The 18,924-nt window shown below is 41.2% G+C and overlaps 1 protein-coding gene across 4 annotated transcripts in view; it reads left to right on the forward strand.

Moving 5' to 3' along the window:
• LOC144492207 (TBC1 domain family member 14-like) overlaps positions 1-18,924 on the forward strand; it is an 82,659-nt gene that overhangs the window by 39,066 nt on the left and 24,669 nt on the right. For 3 of the 4 annotated variants that reach the window (XM_078210219.1, XM_078210220.1, XM_078210221.1), the window contains one exon: positions 18,511-18,629. In XM_078210219.1, the coding sequence (XP_078066345.1) occupies positions 18,511-18,629 (119 nt within the window). Of the gene's footprint in view, positions 1-12,771; positions 12,894-18,510; positions 18,630-18,924 lie in introns of those variants that run through there. The other variant, XM_078210225.1, reaches the window with a different exon arrangement.

Raw genomic sequence — 18,924 nt, forward strand, 5'->3', positions numbered from 1 at the left:
GGGTCAATGTTCAGAGCCCTGCATTTCTTGATATATATTAATGATGTAAACTTGAGTGTGCAGACTTGGAAATATTGTGAACTTTGAGGAGGATGGTGATAAGCTTCAAAAGGACATGGACAAGCTGGTGGAATAGGCAGAGAAGTGGCAGATGAAATTTAATGCCAAGACTTGATTAATTTTGAGGAGAGGCAATATAAAATAGAGTACAATACCAAAAGGGGTGCAGGAGCAGAGAGACCTGAGGTGTACATACACAAAATCAATAAAAGAAGTCTCTCAACACCAGGTTAAATTCCGACAGGTTTATTTGGAATCACGAGCTTTCAAAGTGCTGCTCCTTCATCAGGTGAGTGGAGAGGTGGGTTTCACAAACACGGTGTATATAGACAAAGACACAATTGCAAGATTGTGCAAGATACCATTATCTTGCAATTGTGTCTTTGTCTATATATGCCATGTTTGTGAAACCTACCTCTCCACTCACCTGATGGAGTAGCGCTCTGAAAACTCGTGATTCCAAATAAATCTGTTGGACTTTTAACCTGGTGTTGTGAGGCTTCTTACTGTGCCCACCCCAGTCTAACGCCAGCATCTCCACATCAAATCAATTAAGGTGGCAGGGCAGGTTAAGAATGCAGTTAAAGCATGTGGGTTCCTGGGTAGACATGAACATGCCTATAAGCTGTAATTGAAGGATACATATCCAGGCTACATGGTGTGACGGTTTTTTCCTCCTTATTTGGGACAACACCTCACCTTTGGAGTTAATCACGTGAGGACTGTGGACCACCAGACCTGCAGTGCAAAATGTAGAAATGGATAGAAATAATTATTTTAATACTCTATTATTTTGTTGCATTTGGACTCTATTGTGTGCGTCAGTTTTGGTGATGTTTACAAATTTGCATGGGAATTGGGACTATGAAGTGGGAACATGCAGATTTGAGTTGTTCTCTGTTCAGTTCCCACATTTCTCAGCTAAAGATAAAACAGAAAGGGAAATAGAAAGCATGATGCAGCCTTGATCATTTGTAGATCATTGCATCTTAGTGAAGTAGAATTTGGCAAAGGCAATCTGTCCATTCTCTTGAACCGTTAAGAAGCTCCAGCAACCTCAACAACAAGGCTAGTTAAAGTAAACGCTACCTTAACTCCTTAAAACTCTAACATTTTCCTTAATGCAAAATAAACTCCCATTTATTTCAGTAAGGCATTATTTCAGTAAGGCATTTGACAAAGTCCCTCATGGCAGGTTGGTTAAGAAGGTTAAGGCTCATGGGATACAAGGAGAGGTGGCTAGATGGGTAGAGAACTGGCTTGGCCATAGGAAGAAGTTTAACAACACCAGGTTAAAGTCCAACAGGTTTATTTGGTAGCAAAAGCCACACAAGCTTTCGGAGCTCTTAGCCCCTTCTTCAGGTGAGTGGGAATTCTGTTCACAAACAGAGCTTATAAAGACACAGACTCAATTTACATGAATAATGGTTGGAATGCAAATACTTACAACTAATCAAGTCTTTAAGAGATGAAACAATGTGAGTGGAGAGAGCATCAAGACAGGCTAAAAAGATGTGTATTGTCTCCAGACAAGACAGCCAATGAAACTCTGCAGGTCCATGCAACTGTGGGAGTTACAAATAGTGTGACATGAACCCAATATCCCGGTTGAGGCCGTCCTCGTGTGTGCGGAGCTTGGCTATCAGTTTCTGCTCAGCGACTCTGCGTTGTCGTGTGTCGCGAAGGCCGCCTTGGAGAACGCTTACCCAAATATCAGAGGCCGAATGCCCGTGACCGCTGAAGTCATATATCAGCGATCACGGGCATTCGGCCTCTGATATTTCCACACATCCTTGAAGGTGGCAGCACAGGTGGAGAAGGTGGTGGAGAAGGCATATGGTATGCTTGCCTTTATAGGACGGGGTATAGAGTATAAAAGCTGGAGTCTGATGATGCAGCTGTATAGAACGCTGGTTAGGCCACATTTGGAGTACTGCGTCCAATCCTGGTCGCCGCACTACCAGAAGGACGAGGAGGCTTTAGAGAGAGCGCAGAGAAGGTTTACCAGGATGTTGCCTGGTATGGAGGGTCTTAGCTATGAGGAGAGATTGGGTAAACTGGGCTTGTTCTCCCTGGAAAGACGGAGAATGAGGGGAGACCTAATAGAGGTGTACAAAATTATGAAAGGTATAGGTAGGGTGAACAGTGGGAAGCTTTTTCCCAGGTCGGAGGTGATGATCACAAGGGGCCACGGGCTCAAGGTGAGACGGGCGAGGTATAACTCAGATATTAGAGGGATGTTTTTTACACAGAGGGTGGTGGGGGCAAGGAATGTGCTGCCAAGTAGGGCATTGTAGTGACACGCTGGCATCGTTTAAGACTTATCTGGATAATCACATGAGCAATCTGGGAATGGAGGGATACAAACGAATGGTCTCTTTTCTGTGCTTTACTGTACTGTTATGAAAATGTGCCGGCAAGCTCGTATGGTGAATGTCTGTTGACTTCCTCTTTTCATTTCCTGTAGTGAGGCTTGCTTTGTTACGTACTACTTCAAATAAAGCCTGCCAAAACATTTGAAAAAAGTATCCAGTAAAAGTATTAAAGTTTAATTTACACATGAAACACCTCCAGGTTATTTCAGCAGGCTCAGAATTTTACAGGCAGAGAAGTTCAGCCTCTGCACCATTTTGAAATTTTCCAATCAACTTGCAAACCTCTGATCCTGTTGCTGTTTCTCTTCCTCGAGGAAGCTATCTTTCAACGGTTGTGGCTTGAGGCCGAGAGACTAACGGAAGTTGCGTGGCCTCCTGCATCTCATTTGGAAACAGCATTCTGCTGTTCGAATCCTTTGGTGGCGTATTCCAACTCCTCTGCAACAATCATCCAAAATGCTAATCTGGGCAAAATAATTTTTGAACCGTTGCCTTTCTCATTTCTCTCTCTTCTCTCCACAACCCCCATCCCCAAATAATATTGAAGGCTTGTGCTAAAAAATGCAGTAATAATCTTTGAATGAAACATCTAACTTCAGCCAAGTGTTACATCTTTTTTAAAAAAGATATCTCGCCTCCTGTTTTACACAATGAGGTGAAATCGGCTTGTTAGGAGTACCTTAGTAGGATATGGAAACACACAGATGGCAAAAGGCTAAAAAAGTAATAAGCCGAGGGGGTATCCATCTCACAAAACTGCAGAAAGTAGATGAGGCACCAGTCATGATTTTCTGCAATCATTTAGAACCTAGAACTGTACAAAAGACCAGAGGCTGCTGTTGTGAATACCTAGTTCTCGTTCATGTGTTTTAGTATGTACTTTTTTGTTTTGGAAATTAAAGCTTAACTGTAGAAAATAGGTTCAATGCAACTCGAGTCGCTTAGAGCCTGTTGCACTTGAGATTGGAGGCATGTTGCTTTCAGAGGTTAACAACTGGAATGATAAGATCCTAAAACTGCCGATAGGCTTGCTTACCTGGAGACATGGTGTCTACACTGCTTGCAAAGAGGTGGAGCCCAGAAAGAAGTTTTTGTTTATGAAGCTAAATTAGTTTAAAAGCACTCGGTGAGCCCTGAAAGGCTGGAAACCCCACTTCAGATCAAAAAATTGTAAATGAGGAATACTTAAATTAATTGTTGCCTTTTAAATTAATGGCCGGTTAGAAGTAGCCCAGAGCAGGCTATGTCATCTTGGTGATGGCTGGATTCATTATATCAGGCTGTTCGGCAGGAGAGGATTTTATTTACAATTTGAATCCTGTGTGCTTTGCAGCGCACGGAGAAATTTTAGCCAAAATGAATGGCAGACCTGCACTCTGACCAGAGGATAATATCATTGACTGCGTGGAAGGCGAGGGAGGCTTAACTCAGTTCGACTCTTGAGGAACAGAAGAGGAAGATTGCCTAGTTTGAAGCTCGTGGGAGAATCTATAATGTTCTATTGCAAAAGAAAGTAATCCATAGAATAGGTTGGAAGTATTGAAAAGCCAGACAAGGGACCAAGGCCTCCATAGTCAAGTGAGGGGAAATTAAAGTTTTTGCCTCTTGAGAATAGCTGGAGCTAAGGAACACTGCCCCGAGGATTGTGGCATACTTATGGGGGCTCCCTTCAGAATTAAATAATTCTTAAGATTAATGTGTTTTATAAGAGAATTCTTGGGGAATGTAAGAAATAAACCTGAGTGGTAACATACGTAGTTTTCAGCTGCAGTGTTAACTAACTTGTTTTGCTTTGTTTAATTTATTCCATGTGCAATAAAGTTTGTGTTTTATTTTTTTTTAAAGTCAAGTGTTGTGGCATGGAGCTGTTGGGTAAAATGAGACATTTGTATTTCTCTTTGAAAGTTAACAGTCCCTACTGGGTCATAACAATGCAAAATGTCGCATTCATATTCAGCAGAGGTGGGCAGGGATAGATCAGTTGTACATAACTCTTTTGAACAAGTAATATGAGATTAAATTAATCACATAGAAAGGCATGGATTAATTGGGGGCAAGCATGGGTCTGTAGAGCAAAAACTTAAAAGTGGGTCTTGATGTGTGATGCTCTATTGCATATTAACAGTTGGAGAGAAATCTTGTCAAGATGTAAGGTACTTTTCATAGTTGGAATTAATGGAGGCATAGTCTTAAGGCTGGAATTAATGAAGTCATAATCCTAAAGCCTGGGGAGTTGCCATTTGCTTGTGAAGAGTGCTCTGAAATTCAAGAGCAAACAAATGTAGACTTGGAGAGAATAGAAATGAGCTGATGCTCATTTGGTGGTTAATGAGGTGGTTCTGAATTTATGCAAGTTGTTGACTGGGTCATGATTGGAATACTGCATACAATTATGGAACCTTTCAAAGGCCATCATGAAGTTTCAGTGGAATGATGCACAGAATATAACCAGTCATCAGAAGGCTTAAAAAATGGATTTTCTTTGAATGGAGTAGAGAAGATGGTAAGAGGGTAAATGATTATTTCAGTTGCTTGGTGAACTAGTAGCAGGGAGACTATTATTAGAAGGATTATTGCTAATGGAAAAATTCCTTGCACAAGATTACTAGAACATGAATTGGCGTTGATTTTTGAAGCAGCAACTATAATTCTGTTTAAAAAGGAGAAAATTTAAATGGAGGAGTGAGATTAGAAATTGGCTCAATTTGAAAAGCGAGCATCATGAAGGACACTGCCTCGTACTGTAATTTTTATGATTCTATTACTGTTACTGCACGTAATTTGTTTTGCATTGCTTTCGGCATGTTACTGTTTATGGTGCGTTTGACACCGATGCTTTTGGAAAGTTTGGCTGTTTAAAATGATGCATTTGTTATTGTGCCTTTTTAATGATGTGGCTGAATTATTGCATTCTATATAGTAGGATTATTTTAACAAGTCACCAATTTCACCTTATCAAAGATTCTGCTCATATGGATCTTAAGTCTTATACCTTTGATTAATCTTAATTTTACAGTTTTTAAAAAGGGTAAATTCAAAGACAACTCAGCATATCCTAGAAAACATTCTTTTTTTTTCATTTGTCCATGGATATCATTGCCACTTACTGAATGGTACCAGTGATATAATGACATCTGGCAGATCTGTTCTATTGTCTGCTCTGTATCTATTGACTAATACTGCCATAGAAATGATATGACCCAGTCACAGGCCATAAGCTGCCTTCATAACTTTACTGAAATGCTTCAAACTTTTGGGCCTACTGTAAATTTATTGTAAGATCCTGAGACAATTGCTTGTTCCTGCCTTCTATTGCTTACCCCAAGAAAACTGAAGACAAATCGTATTCCAAGTCACTGGAAATATTAAAACATATAAAAAAATAAATAGGAGCCAGAGTAGACTGTTTGGTCCTTTGAATCTTTTCCACCATTCCATAGCATCGTAGCTGATCTTCTACATCAACTCCACATTCCTGTGCTATTGGTCTGTGTTATGCCCAGTGAAGACATATCATATTCCTAACATCAAACATGGACTATATTCACATGGAAGCTTCTAGAACTTCTATTTTTTAAAATGAACATTAAAAGGGTGGCTAAGATGGCTGCCAGGAGTCGGGTGTTTTCGGAAATTCAACACACGCTACCTCAAACTTCTAGAAGGCTCCTAATTGAATCACCCTGGGTGACTGCCTCCCCTTTGAATGGATATATCCAGACAAAAGCCCTCTATGGAATTTATTCCTGTCATTGTTCAAGATTTACAAACTCATCAGTGGACTTCCAGCCTTCATGTTTCCTAGTTTGCAATTTAATGAAACAGAACCGCTGAAAACCAGTTAACCACAAGTGCCTGACTTTGTGAATCTCTTCAAGGGGGTCCTGTAATAATTGGTTCAGGACCCCTTTCTTTAGAAAGGGCCCACAATTATTGTGACCTTCCAAGATGTACCAAGTACTTGTACTGTTGTTGACTACTCTTGTTTACAACTTGTAAAGTGCACTATTTGTTCCAACTATAATTTCTCTTGAATGTGTATTTGTGTGAGAGTGTCGAGTGAGTGATATAACATTTAGACTTTCCAGGTGAATGCATGAATAAATAACTCTTTATTTAAACCCACAAAACCTTGCTACTGTTATTCAAATTAACTGCACACACAAAGATGCTAATAGATACACACCCACCACACTGCTTAGAGCCAGGAAGGGAAACGGTAGAAGGATTTCAATTCTCTTCCAACTCTGTCCCTAACATTTGTCTTCAGTATATTCAGTGAGTATTCACAGCTGTCTGGGGTAGAATATTCCAAAAGTTCAGGGGGCGATACCAGCAGTAGCCAGGCCTTTGGCACCACAGCTGGTTCTGCTGTGGGACAGGGTCGGGCAAAGAGCAAGCGAGTGGTAGTGATAGGGGACTCGGTAGTTAGAGGCACAGACAGGCATTTCTGTGGCCGCAATCGCGACTCCAGGATGGTGTGTTGCCTCCCTGGTGCCAGGATCAAGGACGTCTCTGAGCGATTGCAGGACATTCTTAAGGGGGAGGGTGAACAGCTAGACGTCGTTGTACATATTGGTACCAACGACATAGGTAGGAAAAGGGATGAGGTCCTGAAATGTGAATATAGAGAGTTAGGCAGAAAGCTAACGTGCAGGACCTCGAAGGTAGTAATTTCAGGACTACTACCGCTGCCACGTGCTAGTGAGAGTATGAATAGGAAGATTAGGCAGATGAATGCGTGACTTGAGAGCTGGGGGCAGGGATTTAGACTCTTGGATTATTGGGATCTTTTCTGGGGAAGGGCTGACCTGTTCAAGAGGGACGGGTTACACCTGAACTGGAGGGGGACTAACATCCTGGCGGTGAGATTTGCTAGAGCCAGTTGGGAGGATCTAAACTAGTTTGGCAGGGGATGGGATCCAAAGCAGTAGGGAGAGAGAAGAGAAGTTTGATGACAGCACAGAAGTTAAAGAGAGCACATTAAGTAGTAAAGGCAGTGTCAGAAATCCTAGTACCAGACAGATCAGGCAAAAGCAAGACAGAGAGCATGGGAAGTCCAGATTAAACTGCATTTATTTCACCATAAGAAGCCTGACAGGCAAGGCAGATGAACTCAGGGCATGGATGGGTACGTGGGACTGGGATATTATAGCAATTACTGAAACATGGGTAGAACATCGAAATAAGAAGGGGGAAATCACTTTGACAGGGTTGTACTGTAGGCCCCCAAATAGTCAGTGGGAAATTGAGGAGCAAATATGTAAGGAAATTACAGACAGCTCCAAGAAAAATAGGGTGGTAATAGTAGGGGATTTTAACTTCCCTAGCATTGACTGGGACAGCCATAGTAATAGAGGGTTGGATGGAGAGAAATTTGTCGTGTATTCAGGAGAAATTTCTCATTCGGTATGTGGATGGCCTGACTAGAGAGGGGGCAAAACTTGACCACCTCTTGGGAAATAAGGAAGGGCAGGTGACAGACGTGTTAGTGAGGGATCATTTTGGGACTAGTGACCATAATTCTATTAGTTTTAAGATAGCTATGGAGAATGATAGGTCTGGCCCAAAAGTTAAAATTCTGAATTGGGGCAAGGCCAATTTTGATGGTATCAGGCCGGAACTTTCAAATGTTAACTGGGAGTCTGGGAAGGCAAAGGGACGTCTGGTAAGTGGCAGGCTTTCCAGGGTTAACCAGGGTTCATTCCTCTTAGAGTGAAGGGCAAGGCTGGCAGAAGTAGGGAACCCTGGATGACTCAGGATATTGAGACCCTGGTCAAGAAGAAGAAAGAGGCATATGACATGCATAGGCAGCTGGGATCAAGTGAATCCCTTGAAGGGTGTAGGAGTAGAGTTAAGAGAGAAATCAGGAGGGCAAAAAGGGGTCACGAGATTGTTTCGGCAGATAAGGCAAAGGAGAATCCAAAGAACCTCTACAAATACATAAAGGGCAAAAGAGTAGCAGGGGAGAGAGTAGGGTCTCTTAAGGATCAACAAGGTCATCTATGTGCGGATCCACAAGAGATGGGTGAGATCCTAAATGAATATTTCTTATCAGTATTTACTGTTGAGAAAAGCATGGATGTTAGGGAACTTGGGGAAATAAATAGCGATGTCTTGAGGAGTGTACATATTACAGAGAAGGAGGTGCTGGAAGTCTTAAAGCGCATCGAGGCAGATTAATCCCCGGGACCTGATGAAGTGTATCCCAGGACATTGTGGGAGGCTAGGGAGGAAATTGCGGGTCCTCTAGCAAAGATATTTGAATCATCAATAGTCACGGGTGAGGTGCCTGAAGATTGGAGAGTGGCAAATGCTGTGCCTTTGTTTAAAAAGGTCTGCAGGGAAAAGCCTGGGAACTACAGGCCAATGAACCTCACATCTGTGGTGGGTAAGTTGTTGGAAGGTATTTTGAGAGACAGGATCTACAGGCATTTAGAGACGCAAGGATTGATTAGGGATAGTCAGCATGGCTTTGTGAGTGGAAAATCATGTCTCACAAATTTGATTGAGTTTTTTGAAGGGGTAATCAAGAAGGTAGATGAGGGCAGTGCAGTTGATGTTGTCTACATGGACTTTAGCAAGGTCTTTGACAAGATACCGCATGATAGGTCGTTGCATAAAGTTAAATCTCACGGGATCCAGGGTGAGGTATCTAAATGGATACAAAATTGGCTTCTTGACAGAAGCCACTGGAGGCCGTGACCAGCGGTGTGCCTCAGGGATCAGTGCTGGATCCACTGTTATTTGTCATTTATATTAATGATTTGGATGAGAATATAGGAGGCATGGTTAGTTGGTTTGCAGATGACACCAAGATTGATGGCATAGTGGACCGTGAAGAAAGTTATCTCCAATTACAACGGGATGTTGATCAATTGGGCCAGTGGGCTGACGAATGGCAGATGGAGTTTAATTTAGACAAATGCGAGGTGATGCATTTTGGTAGATTGAACCAGGGCAGGACTTACTCAATTAATGGTAGGGCGTTGGGAGAGTTACAGAACAAAGAGATCTAGGGGTACATGTTCATAACTCCTTGAATGTGGAGTCACAGGTGGGCAGAGTGGTGAAGAAGGCATTCGGCATGCTTGGTTTCAACGGTCAGAGCATTGAATACAGGAGTTGGGACATCTTGTTGAAGTTGTACAAGACATTGGTAAGGTCACACTTGGAGTACTATGTGCAGTTCTGGTCACCCTATTATAGAAAGGATAAGGAGAGGCTGGATAGACTGGGACTTTTTTCTCTGGACCGTAGGAGGCTGAGGGGTGATCTTATAGAGATCTATGAAATAATGAGGGACACAGATCAGCTAGATAGTCAATATCTTTTCCCAAAGGTAGGGGAGTCTAAAACTAGAGGGCATAGGTTTAAGGTGAGAGGGGCGAGATACAAAAGTGTCCAAAGGGGCAATTTCTTCACACACAGGGTGGTGATTGTCTGGAACAAGCTGCCAGAGGAAGTAGTAGAGGCGGGTACAATTTTGTCTTTTAAAAGGCATTTAGATACATGGGTAAGATGGGTATGGAGGAATATGGGCCAAATGCGGGCAAGTGGGATTAGCTTAGGGGTTTAAAAAAAAGGGTGGCCTGGACAAGTTGGGCCGAAGGGCCTGTTTCCATGCTGTAAACCTCTATGACTGAGTTCACAACCTTGAGTGAAGGAATTTCTCTCAAGTTCAATTTTAGGTAGTTGACCCTTTATTCTGACACTCTGAACTTTGGTTCTGGACTGGGAAGCATCCTTTGCCAACTACACTGCCAAGCCCCTTAAGGATGTTATGTTTCAATTAGATCACTTCTCATTCTCCAATATTCTAGGGAACATAGGCCATGTCTATTCAATCTCTCCGCACAGGGCAATCCTTTAATCCCAGGGATAAGTTTAGTGATCCTTTATTGCATTTCCAGAAAGGCAAGGATATCCTTCCTTGGAATTGGAGACCAAAACTGTACAGACTATTCCAGGTGTGGCCTCACCATGGTCCTCCATAATTGTAATAAGACTCCTTTACTTTTATACTCCAATTCCTTTGTAAGAAAAGCTAACTTACCATTTGTCTTCCTAATTGCTCGTTTTACCTCCCAGAATGGGTACTTCACATTTCTCCACATTATAATCCATGTGCCATGTTCTTGCCCACCTATGCAACCCATCTCATAGAATCATAGAAACCCTGCAGTGCAGAAAGAGGCCATTTGGCCCATCGAGTCTGCACCGACCACAATCCCACCCAGGCCCTACTCCCATATCCCTCTAACCTACGTATCTCAGGGCACTAAGGGGCAATTTTAGCATGGCCAATCAACCTAACCCACACATCTATTGGCCTTTGCAGCTTTTTTACGTCTGTCTTGTGATTTCCATGCAGCTTCTTTTCCCACCTAATTTTTACGGTCCAAAAAATTGGATAAATTACTCTTGGCCCCCAAATGAAACCTTGTATCTAGCTAGTTACAGCCTACCAACCCAAAAATTACCTGTTTACTGTTGGTTAACTAATCCTCAATTTATGCGAATATATTCCCATCTCATGCCCCATGGGCCATAATTGCAAGTGCCTCATCAATTTTTGAACAAGAAATTTAATCTATTTTCTGTAATTAATTAACTGCATGCTCTTTCAAGCGGCTAAATCTTTCGTGAAGGAGCATTTTTTCTTTGTTTCTCTTTCATATGACACTTTTTTGTCAAAAGGAAATCAGAGCATAATATAAAAAGCAATAAACTGCAAATGCTGGAAATCAATGTGAATTTTATTGCTTGCTTTTTTGTTGAGGTGTTTGTATGATTAATGAAAGAAATTATTGGGCTGGCTGATGCACATTAGGAGAGGGACAAAATGTCGGCATAGTTCAGGCAAGCCTTAATGTATAAATGTTTATTTCAATAATTCGTAAAGGAGGGAGTACTTAGCTTAATGAAAAGGTTTGAAATCTATGATTCAAATACAAATTCTATTTGAATTTCAGGTACACAAATTTTGTTTATTTTCTTTATTACGGCTTATTTTCAATGCATGTATCTTCAGGGATTCAAAGTAGTTGGAAAGGCAAAGGGACCTCATAGGTGGTGAACAGCAAACTCGTATACAAGTTTATGGCCAAGATCCTGTTCAGGGACCAGTTTGAATTTTAGTACAGGAGATGCACTTCCTTTTTTCTACGTATCTGGAGGAATATTTGCCCTTCGTATGTGCTTTGCCTGAAGACAGGTGCTTGGCTCATTCGCTATTGATGCTTCAACTTGAACCTTTTTTTTGGCAGTTCTAAAGAACAAAGAACAATACAGCACAGGAACAGGCCCTTCGGCCCTCCAAGCCCGCGCTGCTCCCTGGTCCAAACTAGACCATTCTTTTGTATCCCTCCATTCCCACTCCGTTCATATGGCTGTCTAGATAAGTCTTAAACGTTCCCAGTGTGTCCGCCTCCACCACCTTGCCTGGCAGCGCATTCCAGGCCCCCACCACCCTCTGTGTAAAATATGTCCTTCTGATATCTACTCAGTGATTATTTGCCTCCCACTCTTGGGAGCAGGCCCAAAGCCCAGAACGGGAAATATATTTGTATGTTCTAAATTCGCTATTCAATATTGGTGTTAGCTTTTCCATTAATTTCTTCAGTTTGATGCTTGGGCTTATTACAGTCACTGGATATGTAAAAGTAGTCCAGGTCACGGCCCCTCCACAACCCCTGACTTTGTCTTGTCCCTGTCTCTAACCAGTGGGATGTGATTTGGTCCCTTGGTCAGGGTTTCACTTATCTGCCTTTATCCTCATGTTAACATTCAGGGAGCCTGACCAGCTTTCTGTAATTTATGAAAAACAATATTTCCATGTTCTCACTTAGAGGCTTAAAATTGATCGGAAACTATACTTTCTATGTAGGCACTTTATTCAAAATTTTGATGCAGAGAAAGTTTAGGAGTCCAGTTTTTATTTTGGTTTATCAGCTATAAAAGTGTCTCAAATTTTTCAAGGACACACTTAAATCTGCTTGATTAAATTCTTTCTATAATAAGCTAATAATGTCTCCGCAATGGGGATTTTCATTTTAATCCTCTGCTGTACTACCATGGTACATCAGTAATTGTATATACAAACCTAGGAGGTCATGTAGAATTCATTTTAACCTGAATGCTTTCCTAGCCGTGATGCGAGGCTAAGGCATTACAGGAGAAATCTGAGAGAACTGATTGGATGTTTCCTCTCTGCAGATGATTAATATGGCTGCAGCCTTTTTCCTCACTGCCGGTGGTTAACTGCAGACCTCCGTGATTTTGTGCTTGCAGTGGTATGAACTTGGAGAGAGAGGGAGAGAAGGTCACAACAGATGAGTTAGCTATCCTGAAATGCTGTAGTGTTCTTTGCAGAAAAAGCAGTTTGAGCTTTAAGGCACATAATGAAGGCATTTCATTGTTGCTCTCTCTTGGATTGTTATGAGGCCAGCTTTCATGGTAAGTACACACCTTAAAGCTGTGATATTAGAGTTCTTGTTTAAGGCTCCTGCCTTTAATTATAGTCTGTGGGTGTTAAAATGATTAGAAATAAGTTTTTTTTTTGATGCAGCATTGCTTCCTGGTGTGCTCTGCATACATAAGGAACAGTATGATGAATCATTTTGGAATGACACTCTGCTTTCAGCTTCATTTAATGAAGATTTGGATCATGATCTGTTCCCGACTTCCATGGCGAGGGCGTCTTCCTGGTGCTGGTAGAATGGTATTTTAAAAATGTACGGGGAAAGTAATGAGCTCTAGAATCATTATCAAATTTTGTTTTTATTGATCAAATTAATTTTCAGCAGGGTACCTTGTGCATTTTTGTGTAAATCAAGTGTATGCGCTAACATTACCATGTTGAATACTTAGTTCATTCAAATGAAATTCATATCTTTTTCTTCTCCACGTTAGAAGGCTTTGTATGCTATGCATATAGCCAACCTGCATAATCATTCAACAATTTAAGTTTGTATTTCCATGCTTCAGTAGGTGAAAGAAGATTGCCATCTGGTTAAAGGGGAAACCTAGTAAATCTAATAGGGTTGACGTATTATTTACTTCAGCAGGGTACAGTCATGCAAATATGTGGAAGGGTAAATGGAGACGATACAATGGAATGCAGTCAATATGTGGAAATGGATATGCTGTAAATGCACTTCAGAATCACATTTGTATAGATACATTTACTGCATATCATTATAAATAGTGAAGCATTTCTATATCTGATGTGAGAATTTCTTTTAATTGCATGCATTGTGAGTGCACCTTGTCTTGATGCTGAGAAAAGTATTGAACATGAAATATCTATTAAGAAAGTACATTAGACTCAATGTTTGTGGAGCAAAAGCAGAATGTTAAGATTATATTAGAAGCCTGATGTGTGACACATTGATCAATTCTGAATAAAATGCATTACTATGTGATTAGTATGGATCTTCATTGTACTATGGTGTATTTTAATTCTGCTGAGTAGGTAACTTTGCATTGATCTATTATTTTGCAACAGTGTCGAGGATAATTTCAGCTTTCAAACGAGATTGCCTGTGATCGCTCGATTTTGTCAAAGTGACTCAGATGATCCCTTGGGAATAATTTTAGAAATGAAATGTGGGCTGTGCCCAAGCTGGTTAGCAGTGACGTATTGGGGCAGGGCAATAAAAGTTGGATATATCTACCAGTTTCTGAAAAGGCCATTTGGGTAACATTGCAGAAATGTGCAATGCTGAAGGTTTTGAGGGAAATGTGGTCACCACAGACATTTTTCTTGTTATGTGTTTCTTTGCTAATGGAACTTTGTCTCCCAGATGGATATTTGCAGCTCGGTGCTCCATTCGGATGAGTCATTACGGTTTCTGCTTGCTGGATGGCTGAAGCAATAGAAACATAAGTAGCTCAGCCCTTAAAGTTACACAGTCCAGCTCCCTAAATGGCTCAGTTATAAGTTCCACTATGTGATGAGACATAATGTGCGGAAGGTTCCACATTCCTGTGTTCACAATACACTGACCAAGCAATAACAGCAGCATAATTGCATCCAGTATTTCTTGAGTTAAAATAATTCAGTTTAAGTTTCTTCTCCTGATTGATGTTACGTGATCCATGCTGGATAGTATGTCTGTGAGTGGTTGAAGAACAAAGATCTCACTGGATTTTGCCTTTCTGATTCTTATTTAGAAATCAGAAGCTGTATTCCCAAACAAAATACTTTCTTTGGATGATCTTTTGGGTTTTGGCATCACTCCCTCAATAAATATGTGGAAGTAATTGCTCAGCATTCAGACCAGATAGTCCCGCTCCAAACATTTGTCTAATTTTTAGGACTGTAAACGACTTTGGTTGTTGCATCCTTTTTTATTGTTATGATTAACTATTTTGCATAACCAGATGGAATTCCTCTGCATGGCATACGCTGCCATTCCTTGCTAAAGTTTCCTGTTGCTGTTTTAGCTTAAATGAATAAATTAACATTTCAAATTAAACATTTAGATGTAATTTGTGGACCGTTATCAAAAAATATATATTCCAAACTCTTTAAATGTGCTAATGCTGCCCAGATAATCAGTTTCCCAGTAATAAGTATTTAAATAGTTATTCCCAGCTAATAATTGGTTGTGTGCTGATTGCAGTTTATCATGCATTTCATGGTGATCAGTATCTTTTGCTGTTTAGTATCTACTTAAACATCACACTTCTTTGCTAGTTCTGCTTCCAGACATGACTACAAAAATGTTTGTGTTCATCTCGAGCAATATTCTGTTTCACTGCTGGTTACAACGAGTTGTATCCTTATTTAATTAACCTCTGAAATAAAGGAACAGATTTATTTGTGATGGCAGAGCTGCAGGAGGACATGGATAGAATGGTCAACAAATAGTAGAGATATTTTAATACATTGGGTTGACCTTTACTGAAAGAAAGGATAGAAATCATAGAAGAATCATAGAAGCCCTACAGTACAGAAAGAGGCCATTCGGCCCATCGAGTCTGCACCGACCACAATCCCACCCAGGCCCTACCCCCATATCCCTACATATTTTACCCGCTAATCCCTCTAATCTACGCATCCCAGGACACTAAGGGGCAATTTTAGCATGGCCAATCAACCTAACCCGCACATCTTTGGACTGTGGGAGGAAACCGGAGCACCCGGAGGAAACCCACGCAGACACGAGGAGAATGTGCAAACTCCACACAAACAGTGACCGAAGCCGGGAATCGAACCCAGGTCCCTGGAGCTGTGAAGCAGCAGTGCTAACCACTGTGCTACCGTGCCGCCCCGGATATCAGAGAGAAGACCCTGCAGTAGTCGCAGTGGCACAGTGGTTAAAACTGTTGCCTCTCAGTGCCAGGGACCCGAGTTTAATTCCAGCCTCGCGTCACTGTTTGTGTGATGTTTGCACATCCTCCCTGTCTCTGCGTGGGTTTCTTCCGAATGGCCCGGTTTCCTCCCGCAGTCCAAAGATGTGCAGGTTAGGTTGATTGGCTACAGTAAATTGCCCCTTAGTATCAGGAGACTAGCTGGGGAAATACAAGAGGTTACAGGGTGGGATTGTGGTCTGTGCAGACTCGATGGGCCAAATGGCCTTCTCCTGCACAGTAGGGATTCTATGATTCTATGATAATTGAGATAAGTGATGTTGTGATTGATAAATGATAGATTTTAGATATGTTAGTTTATCTAAAAGATAGCAAAGGCACCAGCACCTTTTGGTATTGGATCCTAAAGAAATTGATGGAGAAAATTAGAGGTGCTCCAAATGACTGGGGAGTGGCCAATCTAGTACCTATCTTTAAAAAGGAAATTAAGCTAATCTGGGAACTGACATGCCAATTGTTTTATTATCAATGATTGTGAGAGGTCTTTGGAGACTTCAAATTACCACATATATATGGACAAAGAGAACCTAGTTAGAAGTATCTATCACATAATTCAAAATGGACAATCCTGCTTGATCAATCTAATAGAATTTAATGGGGCAGTTAGAAACATTGTAGATGAGATAATTGCACTGGGTGTGGTTGATATGGACCTGAGGAAAGCCTTTAACGTGTACCGCAAGGATCTGTTTTGGGGCCACTGCTGTTTGTCATTTTTATAAATGACCTGGATGAGGGTGTAGAAGGATGGGTTAGTAAATTTGTGGATGACACTAAAGTCGGTGGAGTTGTGGACAGTGCGGAAGGATGTTGCAGGTTACAGAGGGACATAGATAAGCTGCAGAGCTGGGCTGAGAGGTGGCAAATGGAGTTTAATGCGGAAAAGTGTGAGGTGATTCACTTTGGAAGGAGTAACAGGAATACAGAGTACTGGGCTAATGGTAAGATGCTTGGTAGTGTGGATGAGCAGAGAGATCTGGGTGTCCATGTGCATAGATCCCTGAAAGTTGGCACCCAGGTTGATAGGGTTGTTAAGAAGGTGTACAATGTGTTAGCTTTTATTGGTAGAGGGATTGAGTTTCGGAGCCATGAGGTCATGTTGCAGTTGTACAAAACTCTGGTGCGGCCGCACTTGGAGTATTGTGTACAGTTCTGGTCGCCGCATTATAGGAAGGATGTGGAAGCATTGGAAAGGGTGCAGAGGAGATTTACCAGGATGTTGCCTGGTATGATGGGAAGGTCTTATGAGGAAAGGCTGAGGGACTTAAGACTGTTTTTGTTGGAGAGAAGAAGGTTAAGACGTGAGTTAATAGAGGCATATAAGATGATCAGAGGATTAGATAGGGTGGACAGTGAGAGCTTTTTTCCTCGGATGGTGATGGCTAGCACGAAGGGACATAGCTTTAAATTGAGGGGTGATAGATATAGGATGGATGTCAGAGGTAGATTCTTTACACAGAGAGTAGTAAGGAATGCCCTGCCTGCAACAGTAGTGGACTCGCCAACATTAAGGGCATTTAACTGGTCATTGGATAAACATATGGATGATATTAGAATAGTGTAGGTTAGGTGGGCTTTAGATTGGTTTCACAGGTCGGCGCAACATCGAGGGCCGAAGGGCTTGTACTGCGCTGTAATGTTCTATGTTTAATGTGGTATCACATGGGATTACTATAGAAATGAAGGTGTGTGGACGTAAGGGAAGGATAGCAAAATGGGTTTAAAAATTAGTTTGAAGGAAGAAAATGGTCGAAGTGCTGCCAGCTGAAATCCAAATTACTACAGAGTTGATGTGATTGGTTCACTATAATGCTCGCTACCATGTCTCTTACCCAAACTAGAAGATTTCATGCCTGTTTGACTGTACATGCTACATGTCAAGGAGAGCTAATTTTTTCAAGCAAGTGCTGACAAAATATCAAACACAGAGTTGATAAAGTATAAGCTAGTTGCACTTGTGATCCACAACTGTGACAATGAAAATGAATTTTGTAGTTATCTAATCTCAGCACCATTTTAAGTCTGAACATCTTTGTAATTTGGACTGTGTGAAAGCTGCCATTTCCTTTTTAATGACTAAATCTCACTTCTCTGTATCTTGCTGCATCCCATCATACTTCTCGATCTAAATTTTGCTTGTCAAGTTACATAGCTTCAGTCACTACGCAGATCCTTGGGCAGGCATCATCTTCAGCTACTTCTGCATTCCATTTCCTCCTACGTGTGATCACTTGCAGTAATCAGACTGACCATGCAACATTTATACTTCCCCCATCGCTGACAGCAGTGAAGAGTAAGCTTCAATAATTTACTGTAGAGAACCCCACAGGTCAGGAATCTTGGCATTCCCAATCATTTCCTCTAGTAAATCACGATGCAACATCAAGGTAAACTTGCCTGATCTTTGAAAATATGTATCCCAGAAGATTCTTTTTCAAAATAAAATCTGGCTAGCCCTGACAATTGCCAGTCTTCCAACTAAACAGAGGTGGAGTTTCTGCTTTGGCAGCTGTGATTCTGGCACAAATTGCACCCAGAAGAGTATCATGTTTTTCCATGTGTCATGTCCATCTGTTCTAAACCATTGATAGTAATTGGTAGTATTTACTTGAATATAATACTTGGTTTATGGATGATAAACTTTAATGTTAGTTAGCAGTCTTGGAGGTGCAAGTAAATTATTTATTTTATACAGGAATATGAAGAAAGATCTAGGAGAGCCCAGAAATCCCCCTCTCCTAATCAGAGTGTGAGGAAAAACCTTGACTTCGAGCCCCTCTCCACAACAGCACTTATCCTTGAGGATAGGCCAGCGTAAGTCCCGAACCTCTCATTTTTAAAGTTCAACTGCAAGAAAAATGTATACCCTAAAGTACTTGCTGTTCTCCCGCAATGTATGAGATAAAACTGAATAGTGTTAAGACCAGATTGAGTTTGTATTTTTCTTACTACATTGCTAAATTGGCTTGTGGTTCAATGTTCCTATTTGTAAACTACCAATCTATCTTATTGTGTGAAGACCTAAAAAACAAAAAGTTGGATTGACATTTTTTTAGTCCTTTTTTTGAAGGGGGAAGAACGGTAAGTTACAAAATTAGAAGTTAAATTT

This window comes from Mustelus asterias, chromosome 1 (assembly GCF_964213995.1).
Source record: "Mustelus asterias chromosome 1, sMusAst1.hap1.1, whole genome shotgun sequence".
In the NCBI taxonomy this organism is placed as follows: Eukaryota; Metazoa; Chordata; class Chondrichthyes; order Carcharhiniformes; family Triakidae; genus Mustelus; species Mustelus asterias.